At 35.3% G+C, this 26,191-nt stretch overlaps 1 protein-coding gene across 11 annotated transcripts in view; it reads right to left on the minus strand.

Moving 5' to 3' along the window:
* The window catches only part of LRRC7 (leucine rich repeat containing 7), a 524,922-nt gene that overhangs the window by 281,803 nt on the left and 216,928 nt on the right, over positions 1–26,191 (minus strand). For all 11 annotated transcript variants that reach the window (XM_078072925.1, XM_078072926.1, XM_078072928.1 and 8 more), the window contains one exon: positions 4,047–4,164. In XM_078072925.1, the coding sequence (XP_077929051.1) occupies positions 4,047–4,164 (118 nt within the window). The remainder of the gene's footprint in view (positions 1–4,046; positions 4,165–26,191) is intronic.

Consider the following 26,191-nt stretch of genomic DNA (forward strand, 5'->3'; position numbering starts at 1 on the left):
GATCAAGAAATCAAAATTAGTAATGTTTCCATATAACATCAGCTAAAATTTTAAAAAGTACTTAAAAAATGAACACAATATAAAACTAATAAACTGCTTAGAAATAACTTTAATAAAATGTGTTCAAGTGTCTCTTGAAGGAAATCACAAAACCTTATTGGAAGATACAAAATAAGACCTAAATAAAGGTTAATAGCATATCCATAGATTAAACAATTAATTCTCTTTGTGTAAAAGGGGTCAGGAATATTTCTCAGAATAAATGATATCTGAAATGACTTTCAAAGGTGACGAGGACTCTGGTTGAGGAGGTATAGCTGTGAAGAGGAAGGAATATTTTGGGCAGAGAAAATAGTATTGTTCCTTGTGTCACAAGTAACCAGCCTGATGCATTTGGGAACAATTTGGCATTACCTGAGAATGAAATGAAAGGGGATATGAGTTGGTTGGAGTTGTGGTTAGAGAGGTAGATGAAAGCTATTCATACAAATTGTGTAGATATCTTCTCTGTATACAATAGTTCACTTAAATAAAAAGCTTTTAATGTAAAAGAGAATTTTTGAATTATGGAGGGAAAATGGTGAATCAGGATGTCAGGTGGCAGAAATGGATATGAAAAGTAAAGATTTGGGGCCACATGGACCATCAAGATCAGATGTAACCTCAGCCTCCAAGTGAATTAGTTTCATCATAAAAGGTCACTTATCAAATTCAAGGATATTTCAAGCAAATTTTTGCCTAGATTGACTAGTACTTGAGTGAGTCCCTGCCTCAAAATTAAACATTCTACTGTCGGTATCTAAATGCCAATACAGATTACATTCACTCATACCTTGACTCCTCCACCAGGACTATTCCAACCTTGTCAATTGTGACGCTGACACTGCACTTATTTTTTCCTATCTACTCTTTCTTCCCTTGACAGATTCCCAAAGGATATATTATGCTCTTTAAGTAACTGTCTAGGTCTCTGCCACAGAATTCAGGGACAGCTTTTGTAGGTGTAATTTTGTGAAAGGACTGATATGTCAAAATCTTTTACTTTTTGCATAACTTCCATCAATGGCTGATATATCATCATGTTCATCAAAACTTTGTACTATACTATCTTTGCAGATTTCTTCACTATGTCTAGCATGTATTTTTGCATAAATATTTCCAGAATACAGAGACCATAAGCACAGCAAAAACTTCCTAAATAATATTCACAAGGACTTCTAAGGATGCTCACACACTTCTTTCTGAATCAAAATAGTGTAACTTGCAATTCACTTCCTGGCAACAAAAATTTCTTGATGTAAGAGTGCAACTAGGAGATTATTATAAAATAACATGTTTCTTAGGAGTTTTGTGTTTATATTTGGGGATGATTTTTTTTCTAATCCTCTTGAAAAAAATAGATATTTATTTACTCAGACTACTCAGCTAAACCTGCCTGAAGGCCAAGGGATGTGTTATTTTTGGCCATATGATATCTCTCAGAATTGTAATTTGAAATTGATGTGTGAATGTATTTAAGTATATAAGCAATATAAGTACAGAAGTATCTACGCACACAAATATGTGGCCTATAAATCTATTCTTAAAAGAATAAAAGTAGACAATGTCATCTTTCAGTGCACCTAAATCTAGCTGCCATTCTCTCTAAGTCAACACATGGTCCTTTTATAATTGTCTTCCTAAAAACCCTCTATGTGGTAAGTTAGGTTGGTGTAGAAAGATGTGTGTGTCCCTGTTTGCACCCTATTGTTTTCTTCAGATGAAATGTTCTCCTTTATTCAGATGCTACTGTGCCTCAGGGAATTCCTCAAGCCATAGCCTTTATTGAACTATTCCGTAATAACAAAATAGTATTGAAGTATAATTGATACACGAAGAACTACATATATTTAATGTATACAACTTGATGACCTTGGACATATGCAAATACCAATGATACCATCATCACAAATAAGATAATAGACATATCCAGAACCACCTAGAGTTTCCTTCTGTCCCCCAACTATTTGTTTTTTTTGTGTTAAGAACATTTAACATGAAATTTGCCCTCTTAACAAATTTTGAATTGCACAATATCGTAAAGTATAGGCATCATGTTATAAAATGGATCTCTATAACTTATTCATCCAGCATAAAGGAAATTTTATACCCATTGAATAACAACTTCTTTTTGTCCTGTCTGGGCTTAGGCATCATTTCTTAGGGCAAATTTCCCTAACCACACCAAATGGATTTATTCCACTGGTATACATGCCCATTCACATCCAATGTATCTTCACTCTAATTGTTTATTTCATCATCCATAATTACTTATTTAATGTCTAATGCATCCACTAGAATGTACGTTTCATGAGGGCAGAGACCTGTTTTGTTCATGCCTGTTCCTTTGGCACCAAACATATTGCCTGAAAAAACCAAAGCAACACACACATGCACACACACACACACACACACACACACACACACACACAAAGTTTAACCAACTTGCTTAATGATGGAGGGATTATGTTTTATATCCTTATAGTGCCTAGACATAAACTTTTTTGATTAATCCTTGCTTTATTCTAATAAAATGAGGAGCCACATTCATATGGAAGGAAATCAAGATTTATGAATATCTGAGGACACGGGAGACTCCCACAAACATTTGAAGGAAAATGTCATCAGCAAGAATATCAACATCAGCATCAGCATTTAACAACATCACCACACATGTAAGTTTGGCCAGAAATATAACAAATACTACTGAGCACTTATTATTTTCCAGCTACTGCTCAAGACATATCAGTGACCAAAACAGAAAAATCCCTCCCGTCTAATAACAAAATTTACATTCTGAGGCAGGAAAAGATACGCAATAACCATAATAAATAAGTAAATTCTACAATACTGAGAAGATGGTCAGTGCTATGGGGAAAATAGAGCAGAAGGGAAATTGGGAGTTCAGTTCCAAATAGGGTGAACCAGTAGGCCTCACTGAGTATGCTGGAAAAAATTTTACTCTGATTATGAGAAAAATAAACAGTGTAAAGTTCGTAAAATGTTCTATAAAAGATTAAATCAAATATCTGAATACAGAGGGGGAAAAAAGGCCTGAGTGAGTCAAGGACTTTAATAAGTGGAGGGGCGAGAAATTTTCACTTTGATTTATAGTTTAATTTTTTTTGTCTTAATAAAATTTATTGTTACTTCTTAATTTTTTAAACAAATGTTTTATTGATGTTTCACATGCATAGAAAAATACACACAAGCTATAAATATATATCTTAATGGATATTGTATAATAAACATTTCAATGGATATCACAAAATAAAAAGAAAAGCAGACTAGAATTTTGCAACAAACATAAGTAACAACTACCTAAGCCAGAAAATTAAACATGACTAGCAACCCAGAATCCCTTTCAACTCCTTCCCAGGATAATTTGCTCCTACCTTTTCTGGGTAACTAATATTCTGAATCTCAAAAATATCTATATGATGCTTTGTAGGTTTCTCTTTTGAGGACTTGTACTCTATTAATACATTAATTCCTGGATAATTGATATTTCTGATTTCATTTTAAGTAGCATAATATTTTCAAACTTTATTTTTGTAAACTCCTTTTTTCTGATAAATGGAAATGCAATTGATTTTCCATATTATCTTATAGCTAACTACCTTGTAAACTTATTCATATATTAAAAGTTTATCTATAAATTATTTAAGATTTTCTGTGAAAAATGAGAACGATTTCTTCCTTTCAAGTTCTTACATCTTTTTTCTTCTTGCCTTTTTCACAGCCTATATTGTCAAGTATAATGTTGAACAAAATTGATGATAGAGGGTATAATTATTTTGTTCCCAATATCAGGAGGGAAGTGTCCGATAGATCACCATTACAAAAGATTTATAGTTTAAGATTTACCTTTTCAACAAAATTAGCTTCGAGTTACAATAAAATCAAATAAAAAGTGTTATATCATTTGTATATCATTTGTTAAGAGAAAACAAAGCACATTTTTAATTAAAAATTCAAGTTATTTAGAGATAAGATGAGAATCTTACCATTTTTACTGATGTCGAGTTCTTTAAGATTAACTAAACTAGCAATAGTGGTTGGCAGATTTGAAAGATCATTATCAGGAATACTTAGTTTTCTTAGAGCTTGACAGTTGAACAATTGCTGTAAAAGAAAATAATGATTAATTAGATCTCAATTTGATTAAATCCTTTCATACATAAACTCAGAAACAAAATTCAGTTCACCATCTTTATAAATGGGGTAATAAAAGGGCCAGCTGCAAAAGTCTCACCTCCTACATTCATACTCTCAATTCTTTTCAGAATGCTTCACATTCCATCTCCATGTTCATGCCTCACTATTCTCTGCTATCCAAGTTCAAAACACAAGGTATTCTATTTTTCCCCTTCTGTTTACTACTAATGTTAAATTTGCCCTTGATCCTACTGATTTTTTTCTTTCAAATACTTTCTGGAGTTGTCCCTTTCTTTCTATTCCTACAGCTACCAGGATAATCTCAATTCTCTTTCTCTGCAACCATGTAGTACTTCCATTTGATCATGTTTGACAATTTTTAATATAACATCGAAGAACTGCAATACAACTGAATATATGGGCTCACATTTCTTTTATGTCCCTCCACAGTGCTTCACAAATATCTAGCAAATGAAATATTTAACTTTTGAAACTTGGTAAAAAAAATAACTAGTGATTGGTTCATTTCTGCCATCAGTCCAAAGTACTACATGGGGAAGAGTCAAGTGTTAAAGCAATAGTTCTCAAATCGAGCATGGTTTTATTTATTTATTTATTTATTATGTTATGTTAATCACCATACATTACATCATTAGTTTTTGATGTAGTGTTCCATGATTCATTGTTTGCGGATAACACCCAGTGCTCCAAGCAGTACATGTCCTCTTTAATACCCATCACCAGGCTAACCCATCCCCCCTCCCTCCTCCCCTCTAGAACCCTCAGTTTGTTTCTCAGAGTCCATAGTCTCTCATGGTTCGTCTCCCCCTCTGAATTCCCCCCTTCATTCTTCCCTTCCTGCTATCTTCTTCTTCTTTTTTTTTTTTTTTTACAGGTCCAGCATGGTTTTAAACATTGTTAAGTGGAGGTGCTTATTTAAAATATGGATTCTTGGACTTTACCCAAAGAAGTACTAATGACTTAGGTCTGGGATGGGGGTCAAAATCTGCATTTTTAATCAAGCAGTCTAGTGATCTAATTATTTTGATGTACATGTTTCCAGTACCACATTTTGGGAAAAAATGTTAGATTTTTTTTTTAGCCATGTCAATCTTATTTTGACTGCTCAAGATATGAACAGTTGGGACAGAATTTCTTATTCATTTCTGGAAGAATTATCTTAATGAGATCTTTTCTATTTGACATTTCTAATTCTATTTTGCTGAATTACCACAGATAAAGCATCTGGTATCCATGACTATGCAATTGGCCCACAGTACATTTAACTACCGTTTGTTCTTTCATGTACTTCATTACTTATAGGCAAAAACAATGTAGTACATAGTTGTTATTTCTTAACTCATTAGCTTTCTAAAAAGTAAATTGTGCTGGTTGTTACTTAGATAAAATATACAGTTTCTTCTTTTGGTTAGCCATTTTTGGCTCCTTACAAGGATTATTTCCAATACTTCATGTAATGCTAGAATTTTGACATGCTACACAGAAGTGTTGCTACCTCTTTTTATAAAACCTAGAAAAGAGAACTTTGATGGATTTTTCATTAACTACTAACTTTCACTTTAAAAAATAGAAAAATAGATGTCTATACTCATGGTAGGCATTAATTTAAACATTTGCTCAGTCTCTATCATTCTGAGGACCATTAGATCCACATGCAATGTGGTTAATTATAGATTTATAGATTTTAAAATTTCAGTGACTCATGACTGATCTTGGTAAAAGATGTACCAACAACTCTTTAATCTGATTACTATAACAATTTTATATAAAATTCAGACAAATGATTTTCAAAATTTTTTTTTTAATTCAAGTTTAATCATCTCAACTAAATTCTCAATTTTTCTCAAGAATTAAATATAGGTCTTGGCTTTGTCGAAGATTAATTGACCATTAGTTGTGGGTTCATTTCTGGGTTTTTTATTCTGTTCCATTGATTTATGTCTGCTTTTGTGCCAGTACCATACTGTCTTGATGATTACAGCTTTGTAATAGAGCTTGAAGTCCAGATTGTGATGCCTCCACCTTTGCTTTTCTTTTTCAAGATTGCTTTGGCTACTCAGGGTCTTTTGTGCTTCCATACAAATTTTAGGATTGTTTGTTCTAGCTCTGTGAAAAATGCTCTTGGTATTTTGATAGGGATTGCATGAAATGTGTAGATTGCTCTGGGTAGTATAGATATTTTAACAATATTTGTTTTTCCAATCCATGAACATAGAATGTTTTTCCATTTCTTTGTGTCATCTTCAATTTCTTTTATCAGTGTTTTACGTCTTCAGAGTAGAAATCCTTTACTTCTTTGGTTAGGTTTATTCCTAGGTTTCTTACGGTTTTTGGTGCAATTGTAAATGGGATTAATTCCTTGATTTCTCTTTCTACTGCTTCATGATTGGTGCATAGAAATGCAACAGATTTCTGTACATTGATTTTGAATCTTGCAACTTTTCTGAATTTGTGTATCAGTTCTACAAATTTTTTGGTGGTGTCTTTTGGGTTTTCTATAATGGACAAAGTCTCTTCAACAAAATGGTGTTGGGAAAACTGGACAGCAACATGCAAAAAAATGAAACTGGACAACTTTTTTACATCATACACAAAAGTAAATTCAAAATGGTTGAAAGATCTAAATGTGAGACAGGAAACCATTAAAACCCAGAGGAGAACACAGGCAATAACCTCTTTGACATCGGCCATAGCAACTTCTTATTAGATAAGTCTCCTGAGGCAAGGGAAACAAAAGCAAAAATAAACTATTGAGACTTTATCAAAATAAAAAGCTTTTTGCACAAAACTATTAACAAAACTAAAGGCAACTTTCAGAATGGGAGAAGATATTTGCAAATTACATTGTTTGATAAAGGGTTAGTATCCAAAATCTATAAAGAACTTATAAAACTCAACACCCAAAAACTAAATGATCTAGTTAAAAAATGGGCAGAAGACATGGATAGACATTTTTCCAAAGAAGACATACAGATAGCTAACAGATACATGAAAAGATGTCCAACATCACTCATCATCAGGGAAATATAAATCAAAACTACAATGAGGTATCACCTCATACCAGTCAGAACGGCTAACAACACAGGAAACAACAGGTGTTGGCAAGGATGTGGAGAAAGGAGAACCCTTTTGCACTATTGCTGGGAATGCAAACTGTGTAACCACTCTGGAAAACAGTATGGAGGTTCCTCAAGAAGTTAAAAATAGAACTACCCTAGGATCCAGCAATTCCACTACTAAGTATTTACCCAAAAGATATAAAAATACTAATTTGAAGGGATATATGCAACCTGATGTTTGTAGCAGCATTATTAACAGTAGCCAAATTATGAAAAGAACCCAAATGTCCTTTGACTGAAGAATGGATAAAGAAGATGTAGTATATATACACAATGGAATATTACTCAGCCATCAAAAAGAATGAAATCCTGCCATTTATAAATGACATGGATGGAGCTAGAGACTATTGTGTTAAGTTAAATAAGTCAGTCAGAGAGAGACAAATACCATATGATTTCACTCATATGTGGAACTTAAGAAACAAAACAAATGGACATAGCAGGGGGAAAAAAAAGAGAGAGAAAAACCAAGAAATAGACTCTTAACTATAGAGAACAAACTGATGGTTACTGGAAAGGAGGTGGGTGGAAGGATGGGTTAAATGGGTGATGGGTATTAAGGAAGGCACTTATTGTGATGAACACTGCGTATTGTATGTAAGTGATAAATCACTAAATTCTATACCTGAAACTAATTTACATTGTATGTTAACTAACTGGAATTTAAATACAAACGTAAAAAATGAAATTAAAGAAAAAGAATTGATAGAGATCCCTATATTCTTCTCCAATTTTATTTTATTTTCTTTTTTTAAAGACTTTACTTATTTGAGAGAGAGAGAGTGCAAGCATGAGTTGGGGGGAGGGCATAGGGAGAGGGACAAATAGACTCCCCCTGACACGGGACTTGATCCCAAGACCCTGAGATCATGACCTGAGCCCAAGGCAGACACTTAGCTGACTGAGCCACCCAGGTGCCCCAATTCTTCTCCAATTTTAAATGAAGCTATACCAGGAACAAAAGCTTTGGAAACTCCTGAACACCCTATTACATGGAGAATCTAAGACTCCTGTGGTATAGAGGCTAAGAGCATGGTGTTTGGAATCAGCTTGATGTGGGTTCAATTCCCATGCATCTAGTTACTAGCTGTGTGATCTTGGGCAAGTTACCTAACGTCTCTGAACTCTATGAATTTCCTCATTTGTAAAAATGGGAAAAATAACATTGCCTAACTCAAGGGTTGTTGAGATGATTAAATGAGTTACTATATTTCATTAGTTTTAAGTACTGCATTTTTTCACATATTAACATCTTTGATATTTGTAATGAATCTTATAGTCAAGAGCAAGTTATAATTTTGGGAGTTCCTGGGTGGCTCAGGCGGTTAAGTGTCCAACTTTTGGTTTTGGCTCAGGTCATGGTCTCAGGGTTGTGAGATCAAGCCCAAAGTCAGGTTCTGTGCTCAGCACAGAGTCTGCTTGAGATTCTCTCTCTCTTCTGCCCCTGTCCCTGCTCACTCACTTTCTCTCTCTCTCTCTAAATAAGCAAATAAAATCTTCAAAAAAAAAAAAAAAAAAAAAAGCAAGCTGTAATTTTTAAGGAATGTATCTTCCTTTGTGGTACAATAATGACATGTCTTATGATCAGTAGCCTTGGAATTAATGAAACGAATCACTTGTAAAAGTGTAAAACTGTGTTTGGCACATCGTAAGAGCTAATAACTGCTGGCCATTCTGAATATTTGTATACACAGATACAGAGGCACACTTATATAGTAATCTATTTCTTATTTTTCTTTTTTTTTAAATATTTCATTTATTTTTTTGACAGAGAGAGAAAGCACAAGCAGGGGGAGCAGCAGAGGGAGAGGGAGAAGCAGGCTTCTCTCTGAGCAGAGAGCCTGATACAGGTCTTGATTCCAGGACCCTGGGATCATGACCTGAGCTGAAGGCAGACACTTAACCAACTGAGCCACCCAAGCGCCCCTGTATCTTATTTTTCTAGATCATGAGGTCTTTGAAGCCAGGAGTCATGTCTAATTCATCTTGGTATCAACTTGTTTCACCTTTGTACATGCCAAAGTGGCTAGCACCATGTCTTGTACATAGTGTATGCTGCATAAATATCTTTGAAAGTATACTTAGATAAGTCAAGGGAAAATGAGGACAAAGATAAATTCCAGCTGAGAGTGGTACTTCACTGAACTGGAAGTTTCAGATAGGTAAACAATCTCAGTGGAATCTAAATTTCATAAACAAAGCAGTGAATTTTGAATATGAGTCATGATGTCTACAAATTGGCAAAGAAATTAAGAAGGCATTTTAATGATTCTTTCAAGATTCAAGCTTTGAATGAAAATGAAATAGAATGATTATGAACTAGCTGTGATTCTTTCATATAGTATAAAACAGCAAATATAATTAATAGCTAATTAGAGTAAGACTGTTAATGGTAATGGTTATCCTGTCTTTCATTTGCTAATGATATTTCACATTTCAAAAATATTAAAACTGTTTTGAGTCTTAAAATATTTTTGCACTGAAGTGTTCTCTTTCTTGGGTGAAAGGAAAGAATTTAACTTTGACAGAAATTGGTTTGAGAAGAGTATGCAATTTAAATTACTGACTCCAGAAAGCAATGGTTAGATATTTTCTAAGGAGCTGACAGAAAAGATAAAGGCCTGAGTGTGGAAAATAAAACACATTTAGACCCAAAAATGTATATTCTAAGAGGTATATTATTCATTTATTCATGGAAAACCATGAATTGATATTTGCTACAAATGAGATACTATGCTAAGTGCAAGGGACACAAAGTGAATAAGACACAGCAACTGAGCTCAGATTGCTTACAATTTAATATTTGCACAATAAATTAATTAAATGTGAAAAAAAAACTGTGTGAAGATAAATATCAGGTGTTATGTAAACACAGAAGTAGGATATCTGCACCAAATTATGTTGATGATAGTGGTGGGGTGGATTCATGAAAGTATACCTGGAAAGGGTGATGAAAAAATGGATCATCCAAGACCTGGCACAAGTTAGGCAGATGAAGGCTAAAGAGGGATAACATTATGACTTTCTGTAGCATCTAGAGATACTCCCAACTCAAAGAATGTGTAACCTAATCTAGTTTCAGATGATTTGTTTTAAAGCATGAGGAGACTTGGAGCTTGGAGTGAATGCTCTGAGTCTACATTTACATGCATTTAAAATATATTTAGTGAATACCTATTATATGCTATGGTCCATGTTCATCATTGAAACTAAAGGCATGAAATGAGGGGCACCTGGGTAGCCCCAGAATCTGACTCTTGATTTGGGCTCCTGTCATGATCTCAGGGTCGTGGGATCGAGCGCCTGTGTGGAGCTCTGCTCTCAGCAAGAAGTCTACTTGAGATTCTCTCTCTCTCCCTCTCCCTCTGCACCCCCCACCCATGTGTGCTCTCTCTCTCTCTTTAAAATAAATAAATACATATTTTTTAAAAAGGCATGAAATGATACTGTCAATTTCTGTTTTTAGCAGTATGGTGGACTAAATATTCAAAGAACATTTTAGTTCAGCAAAGCTACACACACACACACACACACACACACACACACACACACACACACACACACTTTTAACGCATAACTAAGCTCTGGCTGTAAAGTACAAAATCCCTCAAATTCCAGAATAACAAGAAAATAATAATACATTGGGTTAAGTAGGTCTACATTTAACTTTTGCTCTGGTGATATATGTTGGTCTACGATGCCTGAAGGCTTAGATATTTTTGCAAACAGAGGGAAGGAAAACTGCTTGGGGTCTGAACAGAGTGGGAGATTGGCTTATAGATGACTCCAGTTAGAGTCGGGGTTTCCTAAGGGTGATATCCTCTGTGCATGAACTAGAAAAAACTGAGTTCTTCAAAGAGGGTCAGTGGGGAAGGCATGCCTTTTTCAGTTTTGACTCTGAGTTAAGTGAGAAGAAAGAAAAGAAAAAGAAAGAAAGAGGGAAGGGGAGAGAAATAAAGAAAGAGAAAGAAAGAAGAAAGGAAGGAAAGAAGGAAGGAAAGAAGGAAGGAAGAAAGGAAGGAAGGAAAGAAGGAAGGAAGGAAGGAAGGAAGGAAGGAAGAAAGGAAGGAAGGAAGGAAAAACAGGGAGAAAGAGGAGGGAAAGAAAAAAAACCAAGAAAGATAAAGAAGAAACAAATAAGGAAAGGAAAGGAAAGAAGGAAGGCCAGCAGGAAGAAAAGAATGAAGGGAGGGAGGAAAGGAAAGGAAAATGGTACAAAAAAAGGAAAGGAAGAAATAAAAACAGAAAGAAAAATGAAAATTAGCCTTCTAGGGCTTACCAACCACAGCCTATCTTCCCCTGAATTAGGGTCTGGAATTCACAGTATCTATAAGGCTCCCTAAAACCCAATCCAGAGTTACAGGTGGTCTTAGATTACTATTGCTCCCAAATGCCTGGTAAAAGTAAATACAAATCTCCTCTGAAGGAATACACTTTAAATTCAGACCTCAATGAATTCCCAAAGTTAAAGTTCTAAGAAATATGGGATCACTTTTTAAAAAAATCACTGAATATAAAATTAAATAATCAACTGAATGAGATGATGCAGAAAAACAAATAATCTTGCTTCTAAATAATGCAGATATTAGAATTATAAAACACAAAATGCAATTTATATGCATTTAATAGGTTTAAAGAAATAAAAGCATGATTTGAAAGCATGATGATAGAAGAGGAGATTATCACAGAGAGCTCACAGATCAGAAGAATAAACATTGCTGGAGAAAGTAATAGTGAATAGATGTTAAGAAGAAATTAACTGAATGAAAAACAAGGGGATGGAAAGTAGAAAAGACTGGTTAAATGACATGAAGAACAGAGTAAGACAGCTTTTAAAATTTAAGTAAAATTTATTAGAGAAAAAGATGAGGTGCCTGAGGAATTCCAAAATTGTTGAGAGAAGCTCATCTTCAGATTGAGGAATCTCAAAAAATTCTAAATAAGTTAAATGAAAAATAACCTACATCTAGACTTACATGAATTTGTAGAGTATCAAAGGCAGTAGATCTTAAAATTATCAAAGAGAGATTACCTTCTAAAGATCGAGAGTGAGAAACAATTAAAGCAATGACTCATTAGATGTTATTACTAAAATACTAAGAGTAAATAATATAATATTTACAGCCATTTTTTAGAAAAAGGGCAAAATAACAGCATTTTTAGATAAAGACAAACTGAGTTTACTACCAAGACACTTTCACTAAAACAACTGTCAAAAGATATCTTTTCTTTTTTAAGATTTATTTATTTACTAGAGAGAGAGGGTAAGAGTGTACAAGCAGTGGGGGAAGGGCAGAGAGAGGGAAAGGGAGAGAATCTCAAGCAGACTCCCTGCTGAGTGCAGAGCCTGAATGCAGGGCTTGCCTGAGCCAAAATCAGGAATAGGATGTTCAGCTGACTGAGCCACCCAGGCACCCCTCAAAAGATATCTTTTAGGAAGAAGACAAAGAACTCTAGCAGACAGGTCTGAGCTGCAAGAAGTAATAGCATTAAAATTTTTTAAATTAAACAGCACATGTGATTAAATCTAAACAACCATTAGCTATATAAAATAATGACAAAATTTCTAATTATAAGATTAAAAAATCAATGTAGGTCAAAACAATTTGGTAGTGGCATAAAAATAGACGTATAGATCAATAGAACAGAATTGAGAGCCTAGAAATAAATCCACTCATATACATATAATGAATATTTGACAAGGGAGCAAAAAAAAATGAAAGGATAGTCTCATTAATAAATAGTGATGGGAAAACTGGATAATCACATGCAGAAGAATGAAATTGGACCCCTATCTTATACCACTTACAAAACTTAATTCAAAGTGGATTAAATACTTAAATGTAAGATATGAAACTGTAGGACTACTAAGAGAAAACATAGGTAAAAAGCTCTTTGACATTTGTTTGGCAAAGATTTTTGGGACATGATATCAAAAGCACAAACAACAAAAGCAAAAATAAACAAGTGAGACTACATCACACTAAAAAGTTTGTGCACAGAAAAAGAAATGATCTGCAAAATACAAAGGTAACCTGTGGAATGAGAAAATATTTGCAAACCATTTATCTAATAAGGGGTTAATACCCAAAATGTATAAGGAACTCATACAACTCAATAGTAAGCAAAACAATACAGAACAAAAAACGACCTGATTAAAAAACGGGCAAAAGACTTGAATAGACACTTCCAAAGAAGACATATACATGGTCAACAGGTACATGAAAATATGCTCGATATCACTAATCATCAGGAAATGCAAATTAAAACCACAATGACACATCACCTCACACCTGTTAGAATGGCTATTACCAAAAAGACAAGAAACAAGTGTTGGCGAGGATGTGGAGAAAAGGGAACCCTATGCACTGTTGGTGGAAATGTAAACTGGTGCAATCACTATGAAAAACAGTATGGAGGTTCCTCGGGAAATTAAAAATAGAACTACCATATGATTCAGCAATCCCACTTCTGGATATATACACAAAGTAAATGAAAACACTTATTTCAAAGAGATATCTCCACCTGCATGTTCACTGTAGCATTATTTGCAATAGCCAAGACATAAGAAACAACCTAAGTGTCCATCAACAGATGAGTGAATAAAGGTAGGGTGTATATAAATTTATATACAATGGAACGTTATTCAGTCATAAAAAGAAGGAAATCCTGCCTTTTGTGAGAATATGGATGGACCTCGAGGGCATTACGCTAGGTGAAATAAGTCAAAGAGAGAAAGACAAATATTGTATGATCTCAATTATATGTGAAATCTAAAGAAGTTGAACTCAGAGAAATAGAGAGTAGAATGGTGGCTGTCAGGGACTATGGGATGGGAGAAATGGGAAGATGTTGGTTAAAGGGTACAAATTCCCAGCTATAAGATAAATAAGATCTGAAGATCTAATGCACAGCATGGTGACTATTATTTTAAATACTGTATTATATACTTCGAAGTTTTAAAGAAGGTAGATCTTAAATATTATTACCATACATACACACAAATCCTAATTATGTGAAGGGATGGAGATGTGGTACCTTACTGATACCTTATTACCTTATTGTGGTAGCTATTTTGCAATATATACATGTATTTAATCATCACACTGTATACTTTAAATTTGCATATGTTATACGTCAGTAATAGCTCAATAAAGCTGGGTAGAACTAAAAATCTGAACAACAGAGACATACGTATCAGGGAAAAGATAATTAGATTAAAACAGTCTTAGATGGGACACCTGGGTGGCGCAGTCAGTTAAGCCTCCAACTCTTGGTTTCAGCTCAAGTTGTGATCTCAGGGTCATGATCTCAGAGTCATGAGATCCAGTGCCTTGTGTGGCTCTGCATTCAGCAAGAAGTCTTCTTGGGTTTCTCTCTCCCTCTCCCAATGTCCCTTCCCTGCTCCCCCTCTTAAATAAATAAACAAATCTTAAAAATAAATAAAATAAAACAGTCTCAGATATTTGCTTTGTGAGAAGGATAAAGATACTGATTAACTTTAGATTAACTTCTAGGATAACAGCTAAAGAAATAGCAATAAGCTATAAAATTTCCTACAGGGTAGAAGCAGAATAAATGGAATAAAACAAAAAGAAAAATATATCTTTAATAAATATAATGGAAAACGAGTAAATACTTAAAAGAAGCAATACAGATAAAAATGAAGACTAGCATGGAATAAATTAATGCAAATATATCAAGAGTTGCCATCAATAAATATGGATTAATTTCTCCAATTACAAAACAAAAACTATCAGGGCAGATTAAAATAAAAGATAATCAAGCTATTTCTTATTACTAGTGATCCACTGAAAACTTGATGGAAAAATGATAATTGGCAAAATTAGCCAAAATAAAGTTTATGCAACACTACTGATTTAAAGCAAAATGTGTTAGTATAGAGTGGCCATATGTTGTGTTTTTTTTAAGATTTTATTTATTTATTTGACAGAGCAAGAGAGCACAAACAGGGGGAACAGTAGAGTGAGAGGGAGAAGCAAGCTCCCCACAGAGCAGGGAGCCTGACATGGGGCTCGATCCCAGGACCCTGGGATCATGACCTGAGCCGAAGGCAGACGCGTAACCATCTGAGCCACCCAGGTGCCCCAAGAGAGTGGCCATATGTTAAAAAACACTAGTTCACCAGGAATATATAAATCTAAAGTTGTATGCACTTACTATCATTATCTTTAAAACATTTAAAGAAAAATTTGACTTATCTACAAGGAGGTAACATCATAACAGAGTATTTTGACAAATATCTCTCAAAAATTGATCAAAAATAGACAAAAAGAAAAGCTGTAGAAGAATCGATGGCCACTAGATTGTCCTGCTGGACACATAGAGAATACTGAACTCAACCATACATAGTATTTTCTTAAAAAGTGCTTATGAAAAACTTGCAATTAACCATACACTAGACATAAAGAAAGTCTCAACAAACTTCAAAGACCTTGTAACAAAAAGACCAAATTCTTGGACCATAATGCAAGTTATAAATTACTCACCAAAAGAACTTTAAAAGCTTGGTAGAAATTTAAATTTAATAACTCAAGGGTCAGAGGAGAAATCATATTGGAAATTATAAAATACAAGTAAGTGATAATAAAATATTGGGTGTTAAAAATGGCAGGAGATAGCTCGAGTAATTGGGAGTGATTTGTCGCCTTAAAGGCTTACATTAGAAAAAAATAGGAGGCTGAAATGAACGAGTTAAGCATGCAGATTAAGAAGAGAGAAAAATGGTAACAATGAAGAAAGTAAACGAAGATAAAGAGTTCTTCACAACTCATTAGTCTATGAAGGAAGAAGGACAGATATTCTGAAACAACCAGACTGGGAACACTTTAAGCTAAGGAACCATGTCTTTTGTGGGTCATTATATGCATCTTATGATTGTTTTGTCTTTTTAAATTTTTTATTGTGAAATGTGAATACACAAGAGTATATGTAATACATATGTTCTTTTAAAATTATTATGATAAAACAAAAGACCCATATTCCTCAATCTAGTTTAACAAAGCTACTTTATGCCCTCCCAGTCATGTCTTTTGGTTCCTACCTGACCCATCTTGAGGCAACCAATTTCTCAAAATTTATTTTACTCATTCCGTCACTTTTATTTATACTTTTACCACAGGTCTACTAATCCTAAAATATATATTGTTAAGATTTGTCTGTTTATATGAATGGAATAATACTGTATGCTTTCTTCTACAACTTGCCTTCTCATTCAATATTATGTTATCAACATTATTCCATGTTGATGTATATAATCTCCTTATTCACTTTTACCACTTTGTGCTTCACAGAACACAATTGTCTTATATAATCTACTGTTGACAGACTTTTGGTTTTTTTCCATTTTTTTCTAATATAAGCAATGCTGCTAAGAATATTCTTATATATGTCTGCTAATGCACATGTACAGAAGTTTCTCTAAGGAGGTAGGCATATGCTCAAATTTCTTAAGTAATAGAATTTTTTTTCCAATGTAGCTGTAAGAATTTAAATTCCCACTAACAAAGATAAGAATTCTTATTTCTTCATACTATTTCCAAAATTTGGTATTGTAAGACTATTTAATTTTTTCCCAATCTGTGGTGTGAACCATGGTAACACATTTTACCTAATAATTAATAAAACTAAACATATTTTCTTGTTTTATTCATTTGAAAGAGTTCATCACATATTCTGGATACTGATTCTTTGCCAGTTCTCTCAATATATGGCTTATCTTTCCATTCTTTTTATGGTATCTTTTGATAAAAAGGCATTTACAGTAGTCAAATTTATCTCTCAGTTTTAATATGTACAGATGGCCTCCTATTTTTTTTCTCCTAAAAGTTTTAATGCTTTGACTTGACTCATTTGGAGTTTATTTTTGAGAATGATGTTTGAAGTAAGGATCCATTCTTTTCCCTTTATAGCTGACCAGTTATTCTAGCACCATTTTAAAAATAGTCCATTATTTCTCCACTGATTTACAAGACAAAGTATGTTGTATATCTGATTTCCACATAAGTATGTGTTAGTCCCTGGACTTTCTATTTCTAGTATACTGGTCTATTTGTCTATCTGTCATTCTAATTGGCTCCTCCGAATTCTATGACTGTGATTTGAGTTTGTGCTAGACAATAACATGGGAAAAATATGAGATAATGCCTTAAGAAGGAAGAAACAGTTCATCCAGGCTTTGAGAAAGGGATAGTTCTGTGAGAGGAAGGTCGGCCGGGGAGGTGGGGACAGACTGGGAGGAGTAGAGCAGTTCAGGAAGTTGTACTAGAAGGAAAGGCCCAGAGACATATTAGGAATGGCAAAAAATTAAAAGCAGCTGCATTCTAAACTTTTTGGAAGGGAACAGAAAACAAAAGGTTTTAGACAGAATATGAAAGGGTCTAAGAGTCAAGGCTTTATCCCACAGGAAGTGCTCTGGTGGTAATCTTTAATCATTTGAGTCAACTTTACAGGTGCAATCTCCAGAAACACACACACACACACACACACACACACTCACTCTTCTGCATCCAATTTCAAGAACTTGCAAATCACCAGAAGCCCATGCTTGGATATGTGGAGCAGGTTAAGGAGCTTGTAATAGGTCATAACATGCCATTTCTAAAAAAGCAGAGGTAATCGGGTCCATCTCCTGCTTAGACATTTTCATTGTCATTCTGCTCTCTTCAGGACAAAGCCCGAAATCCCTAATGTGGCTTTCAATGCCCTTTACCTCTCCAGTTTCTCCTCTGGTCATTCTCCAGTTCCCTGTCTCTTCCTCACACCTTCCCCTCTGCTAGGCTGCATTACATCTCCTGCCACACTCAGCAACTCCGGTTTCTGTACCCACCATACTCTGCCTTGCCTTTGCAAAGCCAGGTCTTCAGCTGAAGCTTTTCTCCATCCCATGCCATCCCCCCCCTCCTCTCCACCCCATCTCCAAGATGAGGCCCTCCCATCTTTCAGGTCACAGCTTAAGACCAGTTGACTTGCTCCCCTTGTGTACTTTCATAACATTCTGTTATTTATCCATATTGAAGCCTGGATGTCAGTGTTTCAGGATTGTTAGACTGTAAGGTTCTCTAGTTCCAGCAGCATCTACAGGGTATCATGCAATACCTGACACATTGTACTCTCTCCCTCCATAAATCCCTTGTTCTTTCATGAATATTCTAATGCAGGGGAGTTGCAAATAACAAGATAGGTCAGGACCATTTCCTGAGCACCTATTATATAGGTGCAAGCCACTAAACTAGATTTTAAAATCTATCATCTCTACTTCTTACAACAATGTTGCAAGCAAAGTATTATTATCCCTACTTTGCAGATGGGAAAATTCAGGAGGCTAACTTTTACAATATCATAAACCTAGGAAGTGTCAGGAGCCAGCAGTCAAATTCAGTTCTGTCTGGTATAAAACCATTTCTACTGCAGCACCCTGCTCCCTCTGCACCAGCAGATCTGTGTTTTGGAAAGATAAGTGACAACTGACAATGTGGTTGGCAGCTGCCTAGGAGGGGAGAGTGAATGAGACAGTGGGAACCTTGAGCCCATCATAATGGTCCTAGGAGGATTTACGGAAGAAAACTCAGATTCAATGACTATCTTTGACAGCAAGGACCTAAATTAGAGTAAATGTGAGTATATGTTATAGCACTTTACTATCCCTGAAATGCTATATAAAAGCAAACTATTATAATTTGGATTAGCATTTTATTACCACCTTTGTACTCAGGCTTGGAAAATTAAGGACATAATAAAAATGTCATGAATGTGAATGACTATATCTGCGAACATGGTTCCTTAGAAAAAATAAGATATAAGATGTTTATTTTTCCACCACAAACAAAAAAATATTAGTCGTGTGTGAGTTAAAAAAAAATAGACACTTTTCCTGAAAAGTCTCATATAAGATCATAAATATTCAATGAGAGGGTTATTGACGCCATATGCCGGCACAAGTGGATTCCAACAGGGCAAAGGACTGTCTAATGAGTTGGCATTGCTGAATGGCTGATTTCTTAGAAGTTCTTCATTTGAATCCCTTTAAAAGTGTTCAGGCTATGTAGTGTTTCCAAGTTCTTTTGAAAGCTGTTTCAAAAAAAAATTGTTTTATGCACATTAAAATAAAATGTTTTAAAATTCTTCAGTTCAATACAAATGTTAATTATCTTTAGTTAGAAAAGAACCAACTCAAGAATAATAGAGTAAAAAATGGTTTATATAGGTACTTGGTGAAATGGTAAGCTTCTAATTATGACAGTCATTTGCTTCCTTTTTTTCCCTCCTCTCTCCCTTCTCTCCTCTTTTCCCTTCCTCCTTCCCTTTCTTCCCTACTTCTTCCCTTCCCTCCTCATTTCCCTTCCTCCTTCCTGAGTGCTGGCATTCACTGAGCACCTCCTGAACATCTACTCAGTAGACAGGCACAGTGCCAGGACCCAAAGATAAAGAAGAAAGTACCCGCTTCCTCAAGGATACAGACAGCTAGTGGTTATAAATACAGAAAAAAATATAATGCAATCTAATAAATACTAAAATGAAGAGAGGGGCTTTGCAAAGTGCATTTTACTCCAAAAGAAACATTTCTAGACCTTGCCTTTAACCTAGAGAATTTGGATGTGTGGATTTGCATGCCTTTCAAACTAGTCTACACTGTTCCCTCACAATTAACATCCACTCCTTAAATGTTCATAGGTGGGGGAAGTGAGTGACTCAGATTGTTATTTTTGAGAAACAACTGGCACCTGTAACCAGAAGCAGACAGGTGGGTGATCAGAAAACAGGTGAAAAATAATAAGAGTCTTCGTTAAGGCACTGTTAGGAGGGGTGAGGAGAGAGACGTGTCGGAAGGAGAAATCTTTCAGATTTGACACCAGTAGTACACAAGCAGTCAGAAAAGGGAGGGTTCTAGAGGGGATGGGGGTGGGGCGATGGGTTGGCCTGGTGATGGGTATTAAGGAGGGCACATTCTGCATGGAGCACTGGGTGTTATGTGCAAACAATGAATCATGGAACACTACATCAAAAACTAATGATGTATGGTGATTAACATAACATAATAATAAAAAAAAAAAGGAAAAAAAAAAGAAAAGGGAGGGTTTTGTGCAGTAGTGGAGCCCTAGGTTGATGTGGAAGGTGTGGGGCTGGGCAGTGCTGAGAGCATCAGGTAAGACTGCAGCTGTAGCTAAAGGGAACACTTCAAATCCCTTTTAGGGCATTTTAGCAGTATTAAATGTGCATCAGAGAAGAGCTCTTTTCTTCCTCCCACAAAGATGGCAACTACAATAAATACCTAAACATTTTATCCCAGAAAACAGTAAATATCACTGCTGTTGTTTTTGAAATACAGATCTTTTCAGCAACAATTTGCACAGGGTGTTGTTGAATCATTACTCCCTTTAAACAGCAAGTTTATTTTAGCATTTGTCATTGCCTTAGAAGGAAGGAAATATATATCTGTTTTATTGGAATAACAGCTGTCAGTTTGAATATACAAGGCATAGCAACCTTGCCAGACCCATTCTACTTGAGAAAAATATGCATTTAAAAGTTTTTAAATGAAAATGGTTTCTAAATTATAAGCCCCTAATTACCTCACTTGGTAGCAAGCTAATAACACCAAAGCAGAAACAGGAAAAAAGTGAAAGCTGAATATAAAAGTAGCACTTTAAATGTTTTTAATTTGGACCCATCTTAATTGCTGCTAGGCATTTGGGCCAAATTCCTTATATCTTTATAATACTTAAGACAATTGATGGGGTGCTTGTGTGGCTCAGTTGGTTGGGCGACTGCTTTTGGCTCAGGTGATGATCCTGGAGTCCTGGGATTGAGTCCCGCATCGGGACCCTCTGACCCTCCCCCTTCTCATGTGCTCTCTCTCTCTCTCTCACATTCTCTCTCTCCCAAGTAGATAGATAAAATCTTAAAAAAAAAAAAAAAGACAAGTGATATCTGTGTGTACATGTGCATGTGTGTGTTTGTGTGTGTATGTGTGTCCATGTACCTTGGGGGTTTTCTTTAGTTGCCTTTTTAGTAACTACTAGTTGGTAAAAAATCTGGCTAATTGAACTTTATAAAAATATTGGTTTTGTCTATAGAGAGAATAATCAATATGGTGTGTGAGCAATTGGGTTGAATGGCATTCATTTAGACTTTCGTATACACACACAAGGTTCTTGTCTACTTATGCTTTGAGCAGTTGTAAGTAACTGAAAATCCAACCTCTGCTGGCTAACCCTGCCCAGGTCAGTTAACCAGATAAAAGATGATAGAGTTGGAGTCTCTTTTCCACTTATACTGATAGTGGAATGATTATAAACTTTGGAATCAAACAAACCTAGATTTGAATTCTGACTCCACCCTAACTGACCACATACTGTTGAGCAAGTTCCATACATTTTCTCTAGGCTCAATTTAGCATTTAAAAAGCCCAGTTGGATTGTGTTCTAGTCTTAACCTTTAACAATGCACTTCTGCCAAGCAGAATTCCCTGACCCCAGTCCCACAGCAAAGAATGATTAGTTGTCTCTCTACTGTGGTTTCATATAATCTGTGTAATAGTTCTACAATCCACTTTTACAGAATCATATTATAATTACTTATGCAACAAATATTTAGTGAGACCTTAACTTTGAACCAAACAATGTGTTTCCTGTTGAAACAAAAAGATTAAATAGACGCTGTCCCATATCCTCATGTCTTTCTTCTTCAACTGTATTTCATTAGAATCCAGTAGGTATTCCATAAATATGTATCGAATGAATAATGATCTTAGGTTTGGTAAGTGCCACTTAGAACTGTACATGTGGTAACATGGAGGCAAAGCGGAGAGTGAAATAACTGCCCGTGAGGGAAGGATGAGGGTGGTGGGAGGATGTGACAACCCGGAAGTCTCTGAAGGGAGCATATGAGGCAGAAGAAACAGCACGAGCTTAGAGGCAAGAAAGAGCTTTGTGTTTGAGGGACACTTCACAAGACAGCAAAAGTAAGAGACAGGAGAGGTAAGCTGTAGGGAAATAATGCCTCACATTAGCATGATATGCTCAGTTGTGTGGTTTTATTCTATAAGTTAAAGGGAAGACAGGGAATAGTCTTAGCCTATGTTGTGGCCTGGTCATAGTTACACTTGGGTATATTACTGTTGACTGTATGAAGAATAAATTGGGGCAAAAAAAAAAAAAAAAAGCAGCCTTAAGACCTATCAATAAGGAAACTGTTCCATTAGTTTGCTAAAAGATGCTGAGGGCCAGACAAACGCTCTGTTGATAGGGTGGAAAGGTGAGATTAGATTTAGATACATATAGGTGGCAAAACTGACAGGACTGGCTGTTGATCTGATGCAGAAGGTAAATAAGTAGGGAGAAAATAACAGGGTCTTGCTATTGCTTCCGAATGGACAGTCACTAACTGAGACAGAATATAGAACAAAAGATGGGTTTCAAGGGGGAAAACTAGATTTGGTGAGGGGCACCTGGTTAAGCGTCTGCCTTCCGATCAAATCATGCATGATACCAGGGTCCTGGGATTAAGCCTTATGTCTGCTCCCTGCTCAGCAGGGAGTTTGCTTCTCCCTCTCCCTCTGCCCCTCCCCCTTGCTTGTAGGCTCGCGCTCTCTCTCTCTCAAATAAGTAAATAAAATCTTAAAAAAAAAGAAAACTAGAGTTGTTGAGTGTGAATATTCAAGTAAATCCAGAAAGCACGTATAAATCTGAAGACTAAGAGACAGGGCTGAGCTGGCAGAGGGCACTTGATGTAATGAGCACTGGGTGTTATATGCAACTGATGAATCACTAAATTCTGCCTCTGAAACTAATAATACAGTATATGTTAATAAAAACAATAGTTAAAAAAAAAGCTTTACTGTCTGGTAGTAAATGAATGAATTACCTAGTTTTTGCCTTACTTGGCTTCCCTATTCCTCGACAATGTCATCACTCCCTCCTTAGAACTTCTCGCTCCCTGGTTCCTGTAACTCTTGTTATAAACAGAGTTCAGACTTCAGTTAGCATCCCCCATGCCCTGCCCTGTTGGCCTCTGCCCTGCTCCATTTCTCCAGAGAACTAGAACTCCTGGGCAGGCTGGTGACAATGGCAATGACAGAAGGAGTTATCATTGATGTTAATGAGTAAATTCACGTGGTGGAATGTATATTACAAGCTTTTATGTAGTCAATTCTTAATCATTTAGAACAAAGAAAGAGAACCTTTATTCCTGTTAAAGGCCACTGACATAGATAAGGGGCAACTGAGAGCCCTGGGAGTTAAATTTAACACAATTAACCTTTATTGCCACCTCAAAAAAAGAGAACAAATGTTTAATTAATTTGCTTAAAATTTAAAGACAACAGAGTTAACTCTCTAGGCAATAAATACCACATGCACACGCACACGCACACACATATTACTCATGCCAAAATGAAAAAAATCAACAGTGAGGCTAGTTGTTACTAGGAAATCAAGCAAAAAGATTCTAAAGAGATACATAGAATATTGGCATTTCCTCTAACCTGTGGTCAAGATTTAACCAATTTATTGCCATTTTGGGTTCATTACAGAAACAGCAAACTACCTCGGTATGGAAAGGATGAATATCTCTAGGATTTTTTTAAAAACTAATTTTCACATAAATTTTGGAAGAATGGGTATCTGCAAAAGATTTTCTCTGTTTACATCACTGTTAATTTAAAAAAGAAAATAGTTTCCTTTCTATAAAGTGGATTATCATTTCTCATTTTATACAAAAATGTCAGCCTTGTGGTCTTCTTTACAGTACTATAGCTGCTAACAATTGACATTTTGCCAGGCCCCATAACCATACTTCACACACATTATTTTTTAATCTATAACAATAAATAAGAATTACCACAAGGTCAATAAATGACAAAAATAAGATGCTGGCCAAATAATCCTGCAAGGCAGATGTTTTATCTTAAATAGGGGAGAAACAGAGATGGAGAACCTTCCCCTGTCTGGGATGCAAATTCAAATCTGCCTGATTCTAAAGCCCTAGTGTTTTTTACCTCACCAGACATTTCACTTCTAACTTCTCTTCCTCTCAACAACTAGAGGCTCTTAGTGGAATTTTGGAGCTGACCCTCAAAGTTAAATAATAGCAGCTAACAGGCAATAAGTGTGAGTTTACATTATTCATATCTTTGCTTCTCTTGTGTCCTATCATTTCTCAGCACCTGGGAAACAGTTCATTATCTTTGAAGTCTAGTGGAGGGTCTCTTAAACTTTTCTGCCACAGTAACCTCTAACAACAGAATACAGAGAACATGACTTGTTATCTTTGCAATGTAGATGAATTTTGCATTTGATTCCATAACATTTTCATGTTTCTGTCTTAAAAATCTTTCTAATTAATTGTCATTCTAGAAAAATGTAGCACACGCATGCTATAGTAGATCCTAACTCATGGCCTCACATATCTGTACTAATTTTTGGAAGCAAATGTTCACATGGTGATTTTTTACATATGACTAGAGGCTAGTTCTATGGAAGGTCAGCCACATAATCACACTGAAGGAATCCCAAGTCCCCATAGCAAGCTGAGAATGGCCTGACTTCCCAGGATTCCCTGGTCAACAATTGGATCTTGACGTGCTTCTAAATCAGAAAGGGCATTCTACTAATGCAGCAATTTGGACTCACTTTTGGAATGAAATCAGCCTTTAGGGAACTGATGGGGGATTATTTCTCTAGAGTGTAATAAAACATTTTATAGAGAATTTATGCTCTAATTGCTCTAGAAATTTAGGGGATAAATGTATAAAAAAAAAACAAAACAAGCAAATAAGAGATGAAGCAACTTCTTTTATACTCTAGAGAAAAAATCTTCTATCAGTTCCCTAAAGGCTGACTCCATTCCAGAAGTGAGGCCAAATTGCTGCATTAGTAAAATGCCTTCTCTGATTTAGAACCACTTCATATACTAAGGACTGAGCCAGGAAACGAATAACATTAAAACATGTCATAATCAGTTAACAACTATTATAAGAACTAATGGAAAGAATAGATAGCAGATACTGACCTGCTTTTTACATTTACATTTTTACTTTTTATGTCATTCAATTTTCTCAAATGATACTTTATAATTTACTTGAGCATTGGACATTTACTTTTGTCACTGCATCTTACAGATCATTTTCAAAAGGACCACGATATGGTCAGATCCAGCAAAAGGTTAACCCTGGGTTTCCTCTTCCAGCTCAATTCTTTCTTCTAATTTTTTTTTAAATTAATTTTTATTTTTATAAAGGCATTACATCAGTTCTTTGTCCTCTCCTTTGCATCCTACAATCCCTCTTCTAGAGGTAGTTGCTTTCAACTTTTTAAGCTATTATTTCTTGTATTTTCTTCTATATTTCTAGAGAATACACATGTATTTCTATATCTTGTTTTATCAATTGCAGACATTGCCTTTTTACAGTTAACTTTGAACAACATGGTTAAACTGCAAAGGTCCACTTATCTGTGGGTGTTTGTTAATACAGTTCAGTACTGTAAGTGTATTTTCTCTTTATAATTTTCTTAGTAACATTTTATTTTCTCTTATTCTATTGTAAGAATTTAGTATATAACACATATAGCATAACATATGTTGACCAACCGTTGTATTATTGGCAAGGCTTCAGGTCAACAGCAGGCTATAAGTAGATAAGTTTTGGGAGAGTCAAAAGTTATATGTGGATTTTTGACTGTGCTGGGGTTGGTGCCCCTAACCTCTGTGTTGTTCAAGGGTCAAGTGTATCTCATATTATGGCAGTTGAAAAACTATTATCATTTCTTACCATCCCATCATCACTTTCTTGCTTTTTCCTCATCTTCCCAGTATAGTCACATCCAAAGTTCTTG

Source organism: Halichoerus grypus, chromosome 5 (assembly GCF_964656455.1).
Source record: "Halichoerus grypus chromosome 5, mHalGry1.hap1.1, whole genome shotgun sequence".
Lineage (NCBI taxonomy): Eukaryota > Metazoa > Chordata > Mammalia > Carnivora > Phocidae > Halichoerus > Halichoerus grypus.